The sequence below is a fragment of the Salvelinus fontinalis genome, chromosome 14 (genome assembly GCF_029448725.1).
Source record: "Salvelinus fontinalis isolate EN_2023a chromosome 14, ASM2944872v1, whole genome shotgun sequence".
In the NCBI taxonomy this organism is placed as follows: Eukaryota; Metazoa; Chordata; class Actinopteri; order Salmoniformes; family Salmonidae; genus Salvelinus; species Salvelinus fontinalis.
This window is the reverse complement of record NC_074678.1, coordinates 7,302,090-7,323,521: the sequence shown is the minus strand read 5'-3', so window position 1 is coordinate 7,323,521 and position 21,432 is coordinate 7,302,090. Positions and strand designations below refer to the sequence as shown.

General features: G+C 42.6%; 1 protein-coding gene across 2 annotated transcripts in view; it reads left to right on the top strand.

Moving 5' to 3' along the window:
• The window catches only part of LOC129869449 (gamma-aminobutyric acid receptor subunit gamma-3), a 435,314-nt gene that overhangs the window by 181,051 nt on the left and 232,831 nt on the right, over positions 1-21,432 (top strand). For both annotated transcript variants that reach the window (XR_008761908.1, XM_055943877.1), the window contains exon 3: positions 1,907-1,974. Coding sequence is in view for 1 of the 2 variants with exons in the window: in XM_055943877.1 (XP_055799852.1) it covers positions 1,907-1,974 (68 nt within the window). In the remaining variant the exon portion in view is untranslated. The remainder of the gene's footprint in view (positions 1-1,906; positions 1,975-21,432) is intronic.

Sequence of the window (21,432 nt, the reverse complement as noted above, 5' to 3'; positions counted from 1 at the left end):
TCTTCCTCCTCTCTGCCCTCGTTCCTCCACTCTTCCCTCCTCTTCCTCCTCTCTGCTCTCGTTCCTGCCTCTTCCCTCCTCTTCCTCCTCTCTGCCCTCGTTCCTGCCTCTTCCCTCCTCTTCCTCCTCTCTGCCCTCGTTCCTCCACTCTTCCCTCCTCTTCCTCCTCTCTGCCCTCGTTCCTGCCTCTTCCCTCCTCTTCCTCCTCTCTGCCCTCGTTCCTCCACTCTTCCCTCCTCTTCCTCCTCCTTCCTGCCCTCGTTCCTGCCTCTTCCCTCCTCTTCCTCCTCTCTGCTCTCGTTCCTCCACTCTTCCCTCCTCTTCCTCCTCCTTCCTGCCCTCGTTCCTCCACTCTTCCCTCCTCTTCCTCCTCTCTGCCCTCGTTCCTCCACTCTTCCCTCCTCTTCCTCCTCTCTGCTCTCGTTCCTCCACTCTTCCCTCCTCTTCCTCCTCCTTCCTGCCCTCGTTCCTCCACTCTTCCCTCCTCTTCCTCCTCTCTGCCCTCGTTCCTCCACTCTTCCCTCCTCTTCCTCCTCTCTGCTCTCGTTCCTCCACTCTTCCCTCCTCTTCCTCCTCCTTCCTGCCCTCGTTCCTCCACTCTTCCCTCCTCTTCCTCCTCTCTGCTCTCGTTCCTGCCTCTTCCCTCCTCTTCCTCCTCTCTGCTCTCGTTCCTCCACTCTTCCCTCCTCTTCCTCCTCTCTGCTCTCGTTCCTCCACTCTTCCCTCCTCTTCCTCCTCTCTGCTCTCGTTCCTGCCTCTTCCCTCCTCTTCCTCCTCTCTGCTCTCGTTCCTCCACTCTTCCCTCCTCTTCCTCCTCCTTCCTGCCCTCGTTCCTCCACTCTTCCCTCCTCTTCCTCCTCTCTGCTCTCGTTCCTGCCTCTTCCCTCCTCTTCCTCCTCTCTGCTCTCGTTCCTCCACTCTTCCCTCCTCTTCCTCCTCTCTGCTCTCGTTCCTGCCTCTTCCCTCCTCTTCCTCCTCTCTGCTCTCGTTCCTCCACTCTTCCCTCCTCTTCCTCCTCTCTGCTCTCGTTCCTGCCTCTTCCCTCCTCTTCCCTCCTCTTCCTCCTCTCTGCTCTCGTTCCTCCACTCTTCCCTCCTCTTCCTCCTCCTTCCTGCCCTCGTTCCTGCCTCTTCCCTCCTCTTCCTCCTCTCTGCTCTCGTTGCTGCCTCCTCTCCCCCCTCCCTGCTTCTTCCCTCCTCTCGTTCCTCCACTCTTCCCTCCTCTTCCTCCTCTCTGCCCTCGTTCCTGCCTCTTCCCTCCTCTTCCTCCTCTCTGCTCTCGTTGCTGCCTCCTCTCCCCCCTCCCTGCTTCTTCCCTCCTCTCGTTCCTCCACTCTTCCCTCCTCTTCCTCCTCTCTGCCCTCGTTCCTCCACTCTTCCCTCCTCTTCCTCCTCTCTGCTCTCGTTGCTGCCTCCTCTTCCCTCCTCCCTGCTCTCTATTTTTTATTTAACCTTTATTTAATTAGGCAAGTCAGTTAATTAAGAACACATTCTTATTTTACAATGATGGCCTACCAAAAGGCAGAAGGCCTCCTGTCGGGGCCTCTACTTTCCCACGTCCCTGCTCTATTCTCTACCTCCTCCCTACTGCCCCTTCCTCCTTACTCTCCCAGCTCTCCCTGCTCTCCCTCCTCCCTACATACCAGACAGTATATTGTCCATCATCGTTCCATAATTCTCCACAGATTAAAATATTGTCATCCTGTCAGTATGAGAGGAGGGGGCACGGCGGGGACGTGGTAAATTAAGGAATTAACGAAAGTGTGATTGAATTAAGAAGTGCTCGTGTGAGTTATCGAATTCATATGTGAATGAAGGGATAAACGAACGTGTGAATGAATTAATCAATGAATCAATTTGTGAATTGAGTTTCATTGCTAAATCTTAAAATGCTCTTTCTTTTGCAGTTAAACCAACGGTCATAGATGTGGACATCTATGTGAACAGTATTGGACCTGTGTCATCGATAGATATGGTATGAAAATAATTATATTAATAATCATTTGTTGTGCAGAATGCAGATTGAAATGTTGAGCCTGTACACACACACACACACACACACACACACACACACACACACACACACACACACACACACACACACACACACACACACACACACACACACACACACACACACACACACACACACACACACATAAACACACACACACACACACACTAGAGCTCTGCTACCCAACCAGAGTCCGACAATATACATCGGGTTAGGGCCGGGTAGGGCCTGTTTTTTTCATCCATAACGAGCTAGCGTATCATTTAAAAAAAGACTAAAATGACTTGATTTCTGGACGAGTGTCTGTTTGCTCCTGCTCTGCTGCACCAGCAGTGTACCTCTCCTGATGTGATGTAGTCTACAACATGTGTGTGTGTCTGGTGCTTGTTGCTGATGCTAGCAGTCGTCGCTATGGATACGGAAGAAGTGAAATTGAAACTCAAAATCCCAAATGACATTTTGGAAATCTTTTGATTTAGTTGCTGAAACTAAGATGCCCACTAGCCATGTGAAGTGTCGACCTCCCCCCTCTCGATATTGAAATATGATAGCAAGAGAACCGGCACTTCCTGTCTCCAGTGCCACGTTGACCGAGGATACAGCGGCCGCCGCGCAACAGGAGCAGGTACCAGTCAGCAACAAAGCATGACATCGTTTCTCTCTGCCCCCAAGGCGGTTACTGGCTAAAGTCAAATCAGGAATCACAAACAAATGTGTAGCTTTCTGTAGCAGGATATTACCCCTTTCACACAGTTCAAGGAAGTGGTTTTCTTGATTTAGCTCAGGAGCTAATAAACGTGGTCTAGTCATGGCCGCATCCCCGTTGACACTCCCTGACCCCACACACCGTATCACAGAGGTGCCACAGAGATGCTGCTGTAAAGAGGATTGAGGTGGTTGCCAATATTAACAAAGCAATAGCTGATGTAAATGACTTGAGGGGGGGGGGGGGGGGGGGGTGTCCACATATATGAGGACCGACGATTATCGATTAAGTACATGGCAATAACCTGCCATTACATTGAGTTCCAGCTGAAAAGCAGAGTGCTAATGACAGCGATGCCCCCCCCCCCCCCCCCCCCAGAAGATGACAAAACATAGTAAGATGAATAATGACTGTGCTTTGTTTTTGATCCGAAAAAGGGGCGGGGAACAAATCGATATTAATTCCCATGATTTTGGAATATGACGTTCAACGAGTAGGTGTCCACATACCTTTAGTCATGTAGTATATTTGTACTGGATAGCCCACTGAAAATGTTTTTTTGGGGGGGGGGCCGCCGTGCCGAAATAGTTAAAGTTTTGGATAGGCCTATTTAACCCGTGATTGCTGGTTCTGAATAACATTGGTGAAACACAGAACATATCCACAACAAACAGCAAACTCAAAACGCAAAGCAGAATATTACATTGTTATGATTCATTATTATGATTCATTATTATGATTCATTATTATGATTCGTTATTATGATTCGTTATTATGATTCGTTATTATGATTCGTTATTATGATTTGTTATTATGATTCGTTATTATGATTCGTTATTATGATTCGTTATTATGATTCATTATTATGATTCATTATTATGATGCATTATTATGATTCGTTATTATGATTCGTTATTATGATTCATTATTATGATTCATTATTATGATTCGTTATTATGATTCGTTATTATGATTCGTTATTATGATTCATTATTATGATTCATTATTATGATTCATTATTATGATTCGTTATTATGATTCATTTTCACCACTCTTATTGGGTGCTCTGGAGCAGGTTTTCATCAAGGATCTCTCTGTACTTTACTCCGTTCATCTTTCACTCGATCCTGACTAGTCTCCCAGTCCCTGCCGTTGAAAAAGATCCCCAGAGCATGATGCTGCCACCACCATGCTTCACCGTGGGGATGGTGCCAGGTTTCCTCCAGACGTGACGCTTGGCATTCAGGCCAAAGAGTTCAACCTTGGTGTCATCATATCAGAGAATCTTGTTTTTCATTGTCTGAGAGTCTTTAGGTGCTTTTTGGCAAATTCCAAGTGGACTGTCATGTGCCTTTTACTGAGGAGTGGCTTCCGTCTGGCCACTCTACCATATAAATGCAGTTAAAAAACGTGAAAGAAAAATATAGGCCAGTCGTCACAACCGAATTCTCTTCTGAAAACCAAATGCATGAAAGGGAAATTGTTCAAAAATCAAAGTAGTGTAGTACGTAGGGAATAGTGCACCGTGGACAGCTTTACAAAACAGATGGACAGCTTTACAAAACAGATGAACAGCTTTACAAAACAGATGGACAGCTTTACAAAACAGATGGACAGCTTTACAAAACAGATGAACAGCTTTACAAAACAGATGGACAGCTTTACAAAACAGATGGACAGCTTTACAAAACAGATGAACAGCTTTACAAAACAGATGAACAGCTTTACAAAACAGATGGACAGCTTTACAAAACAGATGGACAGCTTTACAAAACCGATGGGCAGCTTTAAAAAACAGATGGACAGCTTTACAAAACAGATGGACAGCTTTACAAAACAGATGGACAGCTTTACAAAACAGATGGACAGCTTTACAAAACAGATGGACAGTTTTACACAACAGATGGACAGTTTTACAAAACAGATGGACAGCTTACCAAAACAGATGGACAGCTTTACAAAACAGATGGACAGCTTTACAAAACAGATGGACAGCTTTACAAAACAGATGGACAGCTTTACAAAACAGATGGACAGCTTTACAAAACAGATGAACAGCTTTACAAAACAGATGGACAGCTTACCAAAACTTGCCGACATGATACTGAATTCAGATGCAGGTATAATGATACAGTGGAGCTCCACGGTACGGAATTCCGTGTTACTGAAATTCTTATTGCCATATCTAATATTGGTAGTAGAGGTGTTTCAGGCCAGAGGCTATACTGTAGCTCCCAGAGGTGTTTCAGACCAGAGGCAATACTGTAGCACCCAGAGGTGTTTCAGACCAGAGACTATACTGTAGCTCCCAGAGGTGTTTCAGACCAGAGGCAATACTGTAGCACCCAGAGGTGTTTCAGACCAGAGACTATACTGTAGCTACCAGAGTTGTTTCAGACCAGAGACTATACTGTTTCAGGTCTTTATAGCTCACTGGAGACCTAACAGTGTTGTGATGGCTCAACCTAACAGTGTTGTGATGGTTAAACCTAACAGTGTTGTGATGGCTGAACCTAACAGTGTTGTGATGGCTGAACCTACCAGTGTTGTGATGGTTAAACCTAACAGTGTTGTGATGGCTGAACCTAACAGTGTTGTGATGGCTGAACCTAACAGTGTTGTGATGGCTGAACCTAACAGTGTTGTGATGGTTAAACCTAACAGTGTTGTGATGGCTCAACCTAACAGTGTTGTGATGGCTAAACCTAACAGTGTTGTGATGGCTCAACCTAACAGTGTTGTGATGGTTAAACCTAACAGTGTTGTGATGGCTCACCTAACAGTGATGTGATGGCTCAACCTAACAGTGTTGTGATGGCTCAACCTAACAGTGTTGTGATGGTTAAACCTAACAGTGTTGTGATGGCTCAACCTAACAGTGTTGTGATGGCTCAACCTAACAGTGTGTGATGGTTAAACCTAACAGTGTTGTGATGGCTCAACATAACAGTGTTGTGATGGTTAAACCTAACAGTGTTGTGATGGCTGAACCTAACAGTGTTGTGATGGCTCAACCTAACAGTGTTGTGATGGCTAAACCTAACAGTGTTGTGATGGCTCAACCTAACAGTGTTGTGATGGTTAAACCTAACAGTGTTGTGATGGCTCACCTAACAGTGATGTGATGGCTCAACCTAACAGTGTTGTGATGGCTCAACCTAACAGTGTTGTGATGGTTAAACCTAAAAGTGTTGTGATGGCTGAACCTAACAGTGTTGTGATGGTTAAACCTAACAGTGTTGTGATGGTTAAACCTAACAGTGTTGTGATGGCTCAACCTAACAGTGTTGTGATGGCTGAACCTAACAGTGTTGTGATGGCTCAACCTAACAGTGTTGTGATGGCTCAACCTAACAGTGTTGTGATGGCTGAACCTAACAGTGTTGTGATGGTTAAACCTAACAGTGTTGTGATGGCTCAACCTAACAGTATTGTGATGGTTAAACCTAAAAGTGTTGTGATGGCTGAACCTAACAGTGTTGTGATGGCTGAACCTAACAGTGTTGTGATGGTTAAACCTAACAGTGTGTGATGGTTAAACCTAACAGTGTTGTGATGGCTCAACCTAACAGTGTTGTGATGGCTCAACCTAACAGTGTGTGATGGTTAAACCTAACAGTGTTGTGATGGCTGAACCTAACAGTGTTGTGATGGCTGAACCTACCAGTGTTGTGATGGCTGAACCTAACAGTGTTGTGATGGCTGAACCTAACAGTGTGTGATGGTTAAACCTAACAGTGTTGTGATGGCTGAACCTAACAGTGTTGTGATGGTTAAACCTAACAGTGTTGTGATGGCTCAACCTAACAGTGTTGTGATGGCTCAACCTAACAGTGTTGTGATGGTTAAACCTAACAGTGTTGTGATGGCTCAACCTAACAGTGTTGTGATGGCTCAACCTAACAGTGTTGTGATGGCTGAACCTAACAGTGTTGTGATGGTTAAACCTAACAGTGTTGTGATGGTTAAACCTAACAGTGTTGTGATGGCTCAACCTAACAGTGTTGTGATGGCTGAACCTAACAGTGTTGTGATGGCTCAACCTAACAGTGTTGTGATGGCTCAACCTAACAGTGTTGTGATGGCTGAACCTAACAGTGTTGTGATGGTTAAACCTAACAGTGTTGTGATGGCTCAACCTAACAGTGTTGTGATGGTTAAACCTAAAAGTGTTGTGATGGCTGAACCTAACAGTGTTGTGATGGCTGAACCTAACAGTGTTGTGATGGTTAAACCTAACAGTGTTGTGATGGCTGAACCTAACAGTGTTGTGATGGTTAAACCTAACAGTGTTGTGATGGCTCAACCTAACAGTGTTGTGATGGTTAAACCTAACAGTGTTGTGATGGCTGAACCTAACAGTGTTGTGATGGTTAAACCTAACAGTGTTGTGATGGTTAAACCTAACAGTATTGTGATGGCTCAACCTAACAGTGTTGTGATGGTTAAACCTAACAGTGTTGTGATGGCTCAACCTAACAGTGTTGTGATGGTTAAACCTAACAGTGTTGTGATGGCTCAACCTAACAGTGTTGTGATGGCTGAACCTAACAGTGTTGTGATGGCTCAACCTAACAGTGTTGTGATGGTTAAACCTAACAGTGTTGTGATGGTTAAACCTAACAGTGTTGTGATGGTTAAACCTAACAGTGTTGTGATGGCTGAACCTAACAGTGTTGTGATGGTTCAACCTAACAGTGTTGTGATGGCTGAACCTAACAGTGTTGTGATGGTTAAACCTAACAGTGTTGTGATGGCTCAACCTAACAGTGTTGTGATGGTTAAACCTAACAGTGTTGTGATGGCTCAACCTAACAGTGTTGTGATGGTTAAACCTAACAGTGTTGTGATGGCCGAACCTAACAGTGTTGTGATGTCTGAACCTAACAGTGTTGTGATGGTTAAACCTAACAGTGTTGTGATGGCTCAACCTAACAGTGTTGTGATGGCTAAACCTAACAGTGTTGTGATGGCTCAACCTAACAGTGTTGTGATGGTTAAACCTAACAGTGTTGTGATGGCTGAACCTAACAGTGTTGTGATGGTTAAACCTAACAGTGTTGTGATGGCTCAACCTAACAGTGTTGTGATGGTTAAACCTAACAGTGTTGTGATGGCTGAACCTAACAGTGTTGTGATGGTTAAACCTAACAGTGTTGTGATGGTTAAACCTAACAGTGTTGTGATGGCTCAACCTAACAGTGTTGTGATGGTTGAACCTAACAGTGTTGTGATGGCTGAACCTAACAGTGTTGTGATGGTTAAACCTAACAGTGTTGTGATGGCTGAACCTAACAGTGTTGTGATGGTTAAACCTAACAGTGTTGTGATGGCTCAACCTAACAGTGTTGTGATGGTTAAACCTAACAGTGTTGTGATGGCTGAACCTAACAGTGTTGTGATGGCTGAACCTAACAGTGTTGTGATGGCTCAACCTAACAGTGTTGTGATGGTTAAACCTAACAGTGTTGTGATGGTTAAACCTAACAGTGTTGTGATGGTTAAACCTAACAGTGTTGTGATGGCTGAACCTAACAGTGTTGTGATGGTTAAACCTAACAGTGTTGTGATGGCTCAACCTAACAGTGTTGTGATGGTTAAACCTAACAGTGTTGTGATGGCTGAACCTAACAGTGTTGTGATGGTTCAACCTAACAGTGTTGTGATGGCTGAACCTAACAGTGTTGTGATGGTTAAACCTAACAGTGTTGTGATGGCTCAACCTAACAGTGTTGTGATGGTTAAACCTAACAGTGTTGTGATGGCTCAACCTAACAGTGTTGTGATGGCTGAACCTAACAGTGTTGTGATGGTTAAACCTAACAGTGTTGTGATGGCTGAACCTAACAGTGTTGTGATGGTTAAACCTAACAGTGTTGTGATGGCTGAACCTAACAGTGTTGTGATGGCTGAACCTAACAGTGTTGTGATGGCTCAACCTAACAGTGTGTGATGGTTAAACCTAACAGTGTTGTGATGGCTGAACCTAACAGTGTTGTGATGGTTAAACCTAACAGTGTTGTGATGGTTAAACCTAACAGTGTTGTGATGGCTGAACCTAACAGTGTTGTGATGGCTGAACCTAACAGTGTTGTGATGGCTGAACCTAACAGTGTTGTGATGGTTAAACCTAACAGTGTTGTGATGGCTGAACCTAACAGTGTTGTGATGGCTCAACCTAACAGTGTGTGATGGTTAAACCTAACAGTGTTGTGATGGCTGAACCTAACAGTGTTGTGATGGTTAAACCTAACAGTGTTGTGATGGTTAAACCTAACAGTGTTGTGATGGCTGAACCTAACAGTGTTGTGATGGCTGAACCTAACAGTGTTGTGATGGTTAAACCTAACAGTGTTGTGATGGCTCAACCTAACAGTGTTGTGATGGTTAAACCTAACAGTGTTGTGATGGCTGAACCTAACAGTGTTGTGATGGTTAAACCTAACAGTGTTGTGATGGTTAAACCTAACAGTGTTGTGATGGTTAAACCTAACAGTGTTGTGATGGCTCAACCTAACAGTGTTGTGATGGTTAAACCTAACAGTGTTGTGATGGCTCAACCTAACAGTGTTGTGATGGCTCAACCTAACAGTGTTGTGATGGTTAAACCTAACAGTGTTGTGATGGTTAAACCTAACAGTGTTGTGATGGTTAAACCTAACAGTGTTGGGATGGCTGAACCTAACAGTGTTGTGATGGTTCAACCTAACAGTGTTGTGATGGCTGAACATAACAGTGTTGGTATGGTTAAACCTAACAGTGTTGTGATGGCTCAACCTAACAGTGTTGTGATGGTTAAACCTAACAGTGTTGTGATGGCTGAACCTAACAGTGTTGTGATGGCTGAACCTAACAGTGTTGTGATGGTTAAACCTAACAGTGTTGTGATGGCTCAACCTAACAGTGTTGTGATGGTTAAACCTAACAGTGTTGTGATGGCTGAACCTAATAGTGTTGTGATGGCTGAACCTAACAGTGTTGTGATGGCTGAACCTAACAGTGTTGTGATGGCTCAACCTAACAGTGTTGTGATGGTTAAACCTAACAGTGTTGTGATGACTGAACCTAACAGTGTGTGATGGTTAAACCTAACAGTGTTGTGATGGCTGAACCTAACAGTGTTGTGATGGTTAAACCTAACAGTGTTGTGATGGTTAAACCTAACAGTGTTGTGATGGTTAAACCTAACAGTGTTGTGATGGCTCAACCTAACAGTGTTGTGATGGCTGAACCTAACAGTGTTGTGATGGTTAAACCTAACAGTGTTGTGATGGTTAAACCTAACAGTGTTGTGATGGTTAAACCTAACAGCGTTGTGATGGCTGAACCTAACAGTGTTGTGATGGCTCAACCTAACAGTGTTGTGATGGCTCAACCTAACAGTGTTGTGATGGCTGAACCTAACAGTGTTGTGATGGTTAAACCTAACAGTGTTGTGATGGCTCAACCTAACAGTGTTGTGATGGCTGAACCTAACAGTGTTGTGATGGTTAAACCTAACAGTGTTGTGATGGTTAAACCTAACAGTGTTGTGATGGCTGAACCTAACAGTGTTGTGATGGCTGAACCTAACAGTGTTGTGATGGCTGAACCTAACAGTGTTGTGATGGCTCAACCTAACAGTGTGTGATGGTTAAACCTAACAGTGTTGTGATGGCTGAACCTAACAGTGTTGTGATGGTTAAAAATAACAGTGTTGTGATGGCTGAACCTAACAGTGTTGTGATGGTTAAACCTAACAGTGTTGTGATGGCTCAACCTAACAGTGTTGTGATGGTTAAACCTAACAGTGTTGTGATGGCTCAACCTAACAGTGTGTGATGGTTAAACCTAACAGTGCTGTGATGGCTGAACCTAACAGTGTTGTGATGGCTGAACCTAACAGTGTTGTGATGGCTGAACCTAACAGTGTTGTGATGGCTCAACCTAACAGTTTGTGATGGCTGAACCTAACAGTGTTGTGATGGCTGAACCTAACAGTGTTGTGATGGCTGAACCTAACAGTGTTGTGATGGTTAAACCTAACAGTGTTGTGATGGCTCAACCTAACAGTGTTGTGATGGTTAAACCTAACAGTGTTGTGATGGCTGAACCTAACAGTGTTGTGATGGCTGAACCTAACAGTGTTGTGATGGCTGAACCTAACAGTGTTGTGATGGCTCAACCTAACAGTGTGTGATGGTTAAACCTAACAGTGTTGTGATGGCTGAACCTAACAGTGTTGTGATGGTTAAAAATAACAGTGTTGTGATGGCTGAACCTAACAGTGTTGTGATGGTTAAACCTAACAGTGTTGTGATGGCTCAACCTAACAGTGTTGTGATGGTTAAACCTAACAGTGTTGTGATGGCTCAACCTAACAGTGTGTGATGGTTAAACCTAACAGTGCTGTGATGGCTGAACCTAACAGTGTTGTGATGGCTGAACCTAACAGTGTTGTGATGGCTGAACCTAACAGTGTTGTGATGGCTCAACCTAACAGTTTGTGATGGCTGAACCTAACAGTGTTGTGATGGCTGAACCTAACAGTGTTGTGATGGCTCAACCTAACAGTGTTGTGATGGTTAAACCTAACAGTGTTGTGATGGTTAAACCTAACAGTGTTGTGATGGCTGAACCTAACAGTGTTGTGATGGCTCAACCTAACAGTGTGTGATGGTTAAACCTAACAGTGTTGTGATGGCTGAACCTAACAGTGTTGTGATGGCTGAACCTAACAGTGTTGTGATGGCTGAACCTAACAGTGTTGTGATGGCTGAACCTAACAGTGTTGTGATGGCTCAACCTAACAGTGTTGTGATGGCTGAACCTAACAGTGTTGTGATGGCTCAACCTAACAGTGTTGTGATGGTTAAACCTAACAGTGTTGTGATGGTTAAACCTAACAGTGTTGTGATGGCTCAACCTAACAGTGTTGTGATGGTTAAACCTAACAGTGTTGTGATGGCTGAACCTAACAGTGTTGTGATGGCTGAACCTAACAGTGTTGTGATGGCTCAACCTAACAGTGTGTGATGGTTATACCTAACAGTGTTGTGATGGCTGAGCCTAACAGTGTTGTGATGGTTAAACCTAACAGTGTTGTGATGGTTAAACCTAACAGTTTTGTGATGGTTAAACCTAACAGTGTTGTGATGGTTAAACCTAACAGTGTTGTGATGGTTAAACCTAACAGTGTTGTGATGGCTGAACCTAACAGTTTTGTGATGGCTCAACCTAACAGTGTTGTGATGGCTGAACCTAACTGTGTTGTGATGGTTAAACCTAACAGTGTTGTGATGGTTAAACCTAACAGTGTTGTGATGGCTGAACCTAACAGTTTTGTGATGGCTCAACCTAACAGTGTTGTGATGGCTGAACCTAACTGTGTTGTGATGGTTAAACCTAACAGTGTTGTGATGGCTGAACCTAACAGTGTTGTGATGGTTAAACCTAACAGTGTTGTGATGGCTCAACCTAACAGTGTTGTGATGGTTAAACCTAACAGTGTTGTGATGGCTGAACCTAACAGTGTTGTGATGGCTGAACCTAACAGTGTTGTGATGGCTCAACCTAACAGTGTTGTGATGGTTAAACCTAACAGTGTTGTGATGGTTAAACCTAACAGTGTTGTGATGGTTAAACCTAACAGTGTTGTGATGGCTGAACCTAACAGTGTAGTGATGGTTAAACCTAACAGTGTTGTGATGGCTCAACCTAACAGTGTTGTGATGGTTAAACCTAACAGTGTTGTGATGGCTGAACCTAACAGTGTTGTGATGGTTAAACCTAACAGTGTTGTGATGGTTGAACCTAACAGTGTTGTGATGGTTAAACCTAACAGTGTTGTGATGGCTCAACCTAACAGTGTTGTGATGGTTAAACCTAACAGTGTTGTGATGGCTGAACCTAACAGTGTTGTGATGGTTAAACCTAACAGTGTTGTGATGGTTGAACCTAACAGTGTTGTGATGGCTGAACCTAACAGTGTTGTGATGGCTGAACCTAACAGTGTTATGATGGTTAAACCTAACAGTGTTGTGATGGTTAAACCTAACAGTGTTGTGATGGCTCAACCTAACAGTGTTGTGATGGTTAAACCTAACAGTGTTGTGATGGCTCAACCTAACAGTGTTGTGATGGCTCAACCTAACAGTGTTGTGATGGTTAAACCTAACAGTGTTGTGATGGTTAAACCTAACAGTGTTGTGATGGTTAAACCTAACAGTGTTGTGATGGCTGAACCTAACAGTGTTGTGATGGTTAAACCTAACAGTGTTGTGATGGCTCAACCTAACAGTGTTGTGATGGTTAAACCTAACAGTGTTGTGATGGCTGAACCTAACAGTGTTGTGATGGCTGAACCTAACAGTGTTGTGATGGCTCAACCTAACAGTGTTGTGATGGTTAAACCTAACAGTGTTGTGATGGTTAAACCTAACAGTGTTGTGATGGTTAAACCTAACAGTGTTGTGATGGCTGAACCTAACAGTGTTGTGATTGTTAAACCTAACAGTGTTGTGATGGCTCAACCTAACAGTGTTGTGATGGTTAAACCTAACAGTGTTGTGATGGCTGAACCTAACAGTGTTGTGATGGTTAAACCTAACAGTGTTGTGATGGTTGAACCTAACAGTGTTGTGATGGCTGAACCTAACAGTGTTGTGATGGTTAAACCTAACAGTGTTGTGATGGTTAAACCTAACAGTGTTGTGATGGCTCAACCTAACAGTGTTGTGATGGTTAAACCTAACAGTGTTGTGATGGCTCAACCTAACAGTGTTGTGATGGCTCAACCTAACAGTGTTGTGATGGTTAAACCTAACAGTGTTGTGATGGTTAAACCTAACAGTGTTGTGATGGTTAAACCTAACAGTGTTGTGATGGCTGAACCTAACAGTGTTGTGATGGTTCAACCTAACAGTGTTGTGATGGCTGAACCTAACAGTGTTGTGATGGTTAAACCTAACAGTGTTGTGATGGCTCAACCTAACAGTGTTGTGATGGTTAAACCTAACAGTGTTGTGATGGCTCAACCTAACAGTGTTGTGATGGCTGAAACCTAACAGTGTTGTGATGGTTAAACCTAACAGTGTTGTGATGGCTGAACCTAACAGTGTTGTGATGGTTAAACCTAACAGTGTTGTGATGGCTCAACCTAACAGTGTTGTGATGGTTAAACCTAACAGTGTTGTGATGGCTGAACCTAACAGTGTTGTGATGGCTGAACCTAACAGTGTTGTGATGGCTGAACCTAACAGTGTTGTGATGGCTCAACCTAACAGTGTGTGATGGTTAAACCTAACAGTGTTGTGATGGCTGAACCTAACAGTGTTGTGATGGTTAAACCTAACAGTGTTGTGATGGTTAAACCTAACAGTGTTGTGATGGCTGAACCTAACAGTGTTGTGATGGCTGAACCTAACAGTGTTGTGATGGCTGAACCTAACAGTGTTGTGATGGCTGAACCTAACAGTGTTGTGATGGCTGAACCTAACAGTGTTGTGATGGCTCAACCTAACAGTGTTGTGATGGCTCAACCTAACAGTGTTGTGATGGTTAAACCTAACAGTGTTGTGATGGCTGAACCTAACAGTGTTGTGATGGTTAAACCTAACAGTGTTGTGATGGCTCAACCTAACAGTGTTGTGATGGTTGAACCTAACAGTGTTGTGATGGCTGAACCTAACAGTGTTGTGATGGCTGAACCTAACAGTGTTGTGATGGTTAAACCTAACAGTGTTGTGATGGTTAAACCTAACAGTGTTGTGATGGCTCAACCTAACAGTGTTGTGATGGTTAAACCTAACAGTGTTGTGATGGCTCAACCTAACAGTGTTGTGATGGCTCAACCTAACAGTGTTGTGATGGCTGAACATAACAGTGTTGGTATGGTTAAACCTAACAGTGTTGTGATGGCTCAACCTAACAGTGTTGTGATGGTTAAACCTAACAGTGTTGTGATGGCTCAACCTAACAGTGTTGTGATGGCTGAACCTAACAGTGTTGTGATGGCTCAACCTAACAGTGTGTGATGGTTAAACCTAACAGTGTTGTGATGGCTGAACCTAACAGTGTTGTGATGGCTGAACCTAACAGTGTTGTGATGGTTAAAACTAACAGTGTTGTGATGGCTGAACCTAACAGTGTTGTGATGGTTAAACCTAACAGTGTTGTGATGGCTCAACCTAACAGTGTTGTGATGGTTAAACCTAACAGTGTTGTGATGGCTGAACCTAACAGTGTTGTGATGGCTGAACCTAACAGTGTTGTGATGGCTGAACCTAACAGTGTTGTGATGGCTGAACCTAACAGTGTGTGATGGTTAAACCTAACAGTGTTGTGATGGCTGAACCTAACAGTGTTGTGATGGTTAAACCTAACAGTGTTGTGATGGTTAAACCTAACAGTGTTGTGATGGTTAAACCTAACAGTGTTGTGATGGCTCAACCTAACAGTGTTGTGATGGCTGAACCTAACAGTGTTGTGATGGTTAAACCTAACAGTGTTGTGATGGTTAAACCTAACAGTGTTGTGATGGTTAAACCTAACAGCGTTGTGATGGCTGAACCTAACAGTGTTGTGATGGCTCAACCTAACAGTGTTGTGATGGCTGAACCTAACAGTGTTGTGATGGTTAAACCTAACAGTGTTGTGATGGCTCAACCTAACAGTGTTGTGATGGCTGAACCTAACAGTGTTGTGATGGTTAAAACTAACAGTGTTGTGATGGCTGAACCTAACAGTGTTGTGATGGTTAAACCTAACAGTGTTGTGATGGCTGAACCTAACAGTGTTGTGATGGTTAAACCTAACAGTGTTGTGATGGCTGAACCTAACAGTGTTGTGATGGCTGAACCTAACAGTGTTGTGATGGCTGAACCTAACAGTGTTGTGATGGCTCAACCTAACAGTGTGTGATGGTTAAACCTAACAGTGTTGTGATGGCTGAACCTAACAGTGTTGTGATGGCTGAACCTAACAGTGTTGTGATGGCTGAACCTAACAGTGTTGTGATGGCTCAACCTAACAGTTTGTGATGGTTAAACCTAACAGTGTTGTGATGGCTGAACCTAACAGTGTTGTGATGGCTCAACCTAACAGTGTTGTGATGGTTAAACCTAACAGTGTTGTGATGGTTAAACCTAACAGTGTTGTGATGGCTCAACCTAACAGTGTTGTGATGGTTAAACCTAACAGTGTTGTGATGGTTAAACCTAACAGTGTTGTGATGGCTCAACCTAACAGTGTTGTGATGGCTAAACCTAACAGTGTTGTGATGGTTAAACCTAACAGTGTTGTGATGGTTAAACCTAACAGTGTTGTGATGGTTAAACCTAACAGTGTTGTGATGGTTAAACCTAACAGTGTTGTGATGGCTGAACCTAACAGTGTTGTGATGGCTGAACCTAACAGTGTTGTGATGGCTCAACCTAACAGTGTTGTGATGGTTAAACCTAACAGTGTTGTGATGGTTAAACCTAACAGTGTTGTGATGGTTAAACCTAACAGCGTTGTGATGGCTGAACCTAACAGTGTTGTGATGGCTCAACCTAACAGTGTTGTGATGGCTCAACCTAACAGTGTTGTGATGGCTGAACCTAACAGTGTTGTGATGGTTAAACCTAACAGTGTTGTGATGGCTCAACCTAACAGTGTTGTGATGGCTGAACCTAACAGTGTTGTGATGGTTAAAACTAACAGTGTTGTGATGGCTGAACCTAACAGTGTTGTGATGGTTAAACCTAACAGTGTTGTGATGGTTAAACCTAACAGTGTTGTGATGGTTAAAACTAACAGTCTTGTGATGGCTGAACCTAACAGTGTTGTGATGGTTAAACCTAACAGTGTTGTGATGGCTCAACCTAACAGTGTTGTGATGGTTAAACCTAACAGTGTTGTGATGGCTGAACCTAACAGTGTTGTGATGGCTGAACCTAACAGTGTTGTGATGGCTGAACCTAACAGTGTTGTGATGGCTCAACCTAACAGTGTGTGATGGTTAAACCTAACAGTGTTGTGATGGCTGAACCTAACAGTGTTGTGATGGCTGAACCTAACAGTGTTGTGATGGCTGAACCTAACAGTGTTGTGATGGCTCAACCTAACAGTTTGTGATGGTTAAACCTAACAGTGTTGTGATGGCTGAACCTAACAGTGTTGTGATGGCTCAACCTAACAGTGTTGTGATGGTTAAACCTAACAGTGTTGTGATGGTTAAACCTAACAGTGTTGTGATGGCTCAACCTAACAGTGTTGTGATGGTTAAACCTAACAGTGTTGTGATGGTTAAACCTAACAGTGTTGTGATGGCTCAACCTAACAGTGTTGTGATGGTTAAACCTAACTGTGTTGTGATGGTTAAACCTAACAGTGTTGTGATGGTTAAACCTAACAGTGTTGTGATGGTTAAACCTAACAGTGTTGTGATGGTTAAACCTAACAGTGTTGTGATGGCTGAACCTAACAGTGTTGTGATGGCTGAACCTAACAGTGTTGTGATGGCTCAACCTAACAGTGTTGTGATGGTTAAACCTAACAGTGTTGTGATGGTTAAACCTAACAGTGTTGTGATGGTTAAACCTAACAGTGTTGTGATGGCTCAACCTAACAGTGTTGTGATGGCTCAACCTAACAGTGGTTCCTCCTTTAAAAGTTGCAGTGTACTGCGGCGCAGCTTGCATGGTGCCGCAGAATTCTATGGCACGTTATTTAAGTGTGAACCACTGGTACCATTAATGCTAGTTAGTGCTATTTTGACTTCCAGAGGGTATCTTTGAGAAGCATTTGATAGTCTTCAATAACGGCTGTTCTAGAGAATGCAGGCCACATGGGAGAATTATTCTACAATGTAGAAAATAGTAAAAATAAATAAAAACCCTAAAATGAGTAGGTGTGTCCAAACTGTTGACTGGTACTTTCTCAATTAATTTGATTACTATTATGGGGTTTCTATTCCAAGGAAAACAAAAACTCTCTGGGTTTCTGTTAGGATGGAACGGAAAATATGGCGCTGTACAACGTAATTGCCGGGAGTACGGTACTGGGCTATTTAGCAAAAAAAAATCCTTATTTTTATTGTACTTATTTATTTTGATCAAAATCCATGAATGAGTGAGTCACTTGGCTTTATGTAGGTTCCGGGGCTATATGACTGTGCCATCAACATGATAATATATAACAATATTTTGGAGGATATTTCGTTTTTAAAAAAACAAAAGAGAGCGATTGTAATCTGAAGAAAGGCCCAAATAATATTTGTAAATGCCAAAACATTTATTTCTGTTTTTAGAGGGAGAGAAATGCTGGGCCAATTGTGTGCTAGCTATAAAGGCCAAAATATAGCGCTGCTAAAAGCCATAATGGCGCTGTACAACGTGACCGTGTGTTTGAAAGAGTATTTTCCAGTAAGCAACCATTTGTTTACCTTCATTAGACAACTTTGTTCCAATATTTCTATAATTCAGTGATATTTATTCCCAAAGTAATTCGTTATGGAACCATAAATAAATAAACATCAGCATTTTGAGAGAGTATTTTTATCATTATTTTATTAATGAAAGCATAAAGATGGCATTATTAGTTATATTGTTTTAGTTTGAACTTGCAGACTGGCACTAAGTACAGAACAGAGGGAACGAGTGAGTCCCTAGTGAACTCCTCCTCCCTTCCCCATGGGCTAGGTCCATCATCCCATGCCCTCTGCCCATCCCATGCCCACTGTCCATCCCGTGCCCGCGGCCCATCCCTTGCTTGCGGCCCATCCCTTGCCCGCGGCCCATTCCATGCTTTGGCCCATTCCATGCCCGGTTTGGTTTACTTGGTTTGTTGCTATCATTATAACATTTTCATTAAATCAGTTTTAATCAGAACTAAAGTTTTGTTGCCAAGGATTCCACAACGCGGTTAGCCTTTACGGCTGGGACTGCAAATTTGTGTTCCTTTTTTTGCGTGAATTCCACGAGTGCTAGCTGGCTGTACTACAGACACCTGTTGTCGTTGTGTGAAAGACTCATTGTTATGTTATCGTAAAACAACTGGTTGCAGTAAAGAGCCAATCTGGATATTAAGGAGATCCTGAGGGAAATCGACGAGTACCAACAGCTTTACGCTATGGAGGAACAACATACTCCACCATGGAAAGATCCGACTACCTCACAAAATAACTTTAACCCGACAAAAAAAAGAAAAGCAGATTAATCTACAGACACGGAGGATTTACTTCCCGTTGAAGTAGAGGCTAGTGCTCTGGCTGGAGACCATGCAACACTGGAAAAGTTGTGTGAGGAGGTAGCAGGGCTGAGGGGGAGCTTGGAGTTTAGCCAGAGTGAAATTCTCATGATCCAAAGAGAAAACAAGACACTCACAGTCAAGGTAAAAATACACGATTCCAACATGGATTGTCTACTCAGGGACAACAGGGTGATGAATGAGACGCTACTAGACATACAAAGTCATAGCATGCGTGAATATTTTTCTTCTTCTGCGATTCATCCAATAATCCAGAGGGTGCGATCAGAGAATTCATGAAATCCGCTTTGAAACTTCCTATAGAGACTGTAAACAAGGTGGCTTTCCACCGAGAACACAGACTTGGAGCTCGGAGCAACAAGACCAAGGGTCCCCGACCGATCATTGCAAAATTTGAACACCACCAACAAAAGGAGCTGATCAAAAGCATAGGAAGGGAGCTTAAAGGGACCAAATTCAGTCTCAAAGACCAATTTCCAAGGGAGATAAACATACGTCGTAAGAGACTGTATCTGGTACAAAGACAACAAAGGGGGAATGGTAAGCGTGCCTTTCTCATTGTGGACAAAGTCTTTATAGATGGACAGCTATTCCAAGACAGCTCCATAACACTGTGGCTGTACTAAATTCTACAGGGACTTCAGGTTACGATAAAAAGAAGGAATGGGAACTGTAAAAATATCTGAACATTATGAAGTGGATATGAACACACACGTACTCAACTACATGCTTGCTTACACATACGGACTTCTACACACACACACACACCTGATCTCGCTCTCTTTTCTCCTCTCTCTCTCCTCTCCCTCTCCTCTCTCACTCTCTCTCTCTCTCTCTCTCTCTCTCTCTCTCTCTCTCTCTCCTCTCTCTTCTCTCTCTTTCTCCTCTCTCTCTCCTCTCCCTCTCCTCTCTCACTCTCTCTTTCTCTCTCTTCTCTTCCTCTCTCTCTATTGTCGAGAACTATTTTATAATTTAATGTGTTTATTGTTTGTCCATCTTTTTAAAGTATTTGTCTACAAGTTTATATATGTTTACAACAAGCAAGGGGAATATATTAGAATAGGGGCATTGGGGAATAATAACATATTGTACGGAATACATGTGTACTGTAGTGAAGCCGTCTCTAGAGTAATGCAAGGTCTCTTTCATGATCATGTGAAACGTCAACTGGTATGGAAATGCTGGGATGTGGTTTTCAATGATGTTAAAGGTAATTATGATGCAACTATGACGCTGATACGATATGGATTACAATTATCATCATGAATATTAAGGCTATACGCACTACATGTTACACACATAGACACTCAACCATGCAAATTGGCAGTTATTATTTATTTGGACATCACACATTATAGTCTTCCTCTTAGACGGACATCGTACAACACTCTCACTAAATCACTTCCAATATCATACACATCAACCTACTCAGATTTACAACTCACATAATACCTTGTCTCAATTTTCTAACATCTGTGGCATTGGCACACAGGCAAACAGGCAAGGGAATAAAACAAATATTGCTAGAACCGGTTTCTTGAATTCTAAATATCAGACATTTGAAAGCTCTAATTTTGACCTTCATAATACCTCTAATGGCAGTAACTTTACAAGCACTAATTATGGTCCATTTAGACTGAGAATAGTATCTAGTTATGGTAAGGGGTGAAATACGTATAGCCAGTTATAATTGTAACGGTTTAGCAGATTATAAAAAAATAAGATCAGTCTTTACATGGCTTAAAGAAAAGGAATATACTGTTTACAGGAAACTCTACATCCTGAGATGAAGTTGCGTGTACAAAGAAATGGGGTGGTGAAATAGTTTTCTGTTATGGACAAAGGAACTAAAAGGTGTGATGATATTAATTAACACAAATTCGATCTGAATGTGCAAATAGTCAGGAATGATTCACAAGGAAGGTGGATCCTTTTGAATATGAAAGTGGATGAAAAAGAGATTTGACTCATTAATGTATATGGTCCAAATCAGGATGATCCACACTTCTTCGAAAACATTTATAGCAATTTATTGAACTTACAGGCAACAAATGATCTAGTCATTATGCTAGGAGACTATACCACAGTGTTAAGTACCTCAATGGACCGGAAAGGTATTCACTCTACAAACTATCATCACCGTGCCCTTAAGGGAATCACAAATATCATGGACACATAGAAATTACTGGATATAAAAAAAACGACCTAGTGAGATATACATGGAGGAGACTTAATCAAGCTAGTCGTCTTGACTACTTTCTGGTCTCTTTCTCTCTTGCATCAAAGGTTAAAGTTTTAATAGGAGACAGAATGTGATCAGATCATCATCTAATTGGCCTTCACATAACTCTTATAGGTTTTCCACGTGGACGGGGATATTGGAAATTTAACCAAAGTTTACTGGAGGACAACTTATTTTTAACTAAGACAAAATCATTTATAACTGAATTTTTCCATCATAATATAGGATCAGCAAATCCCCT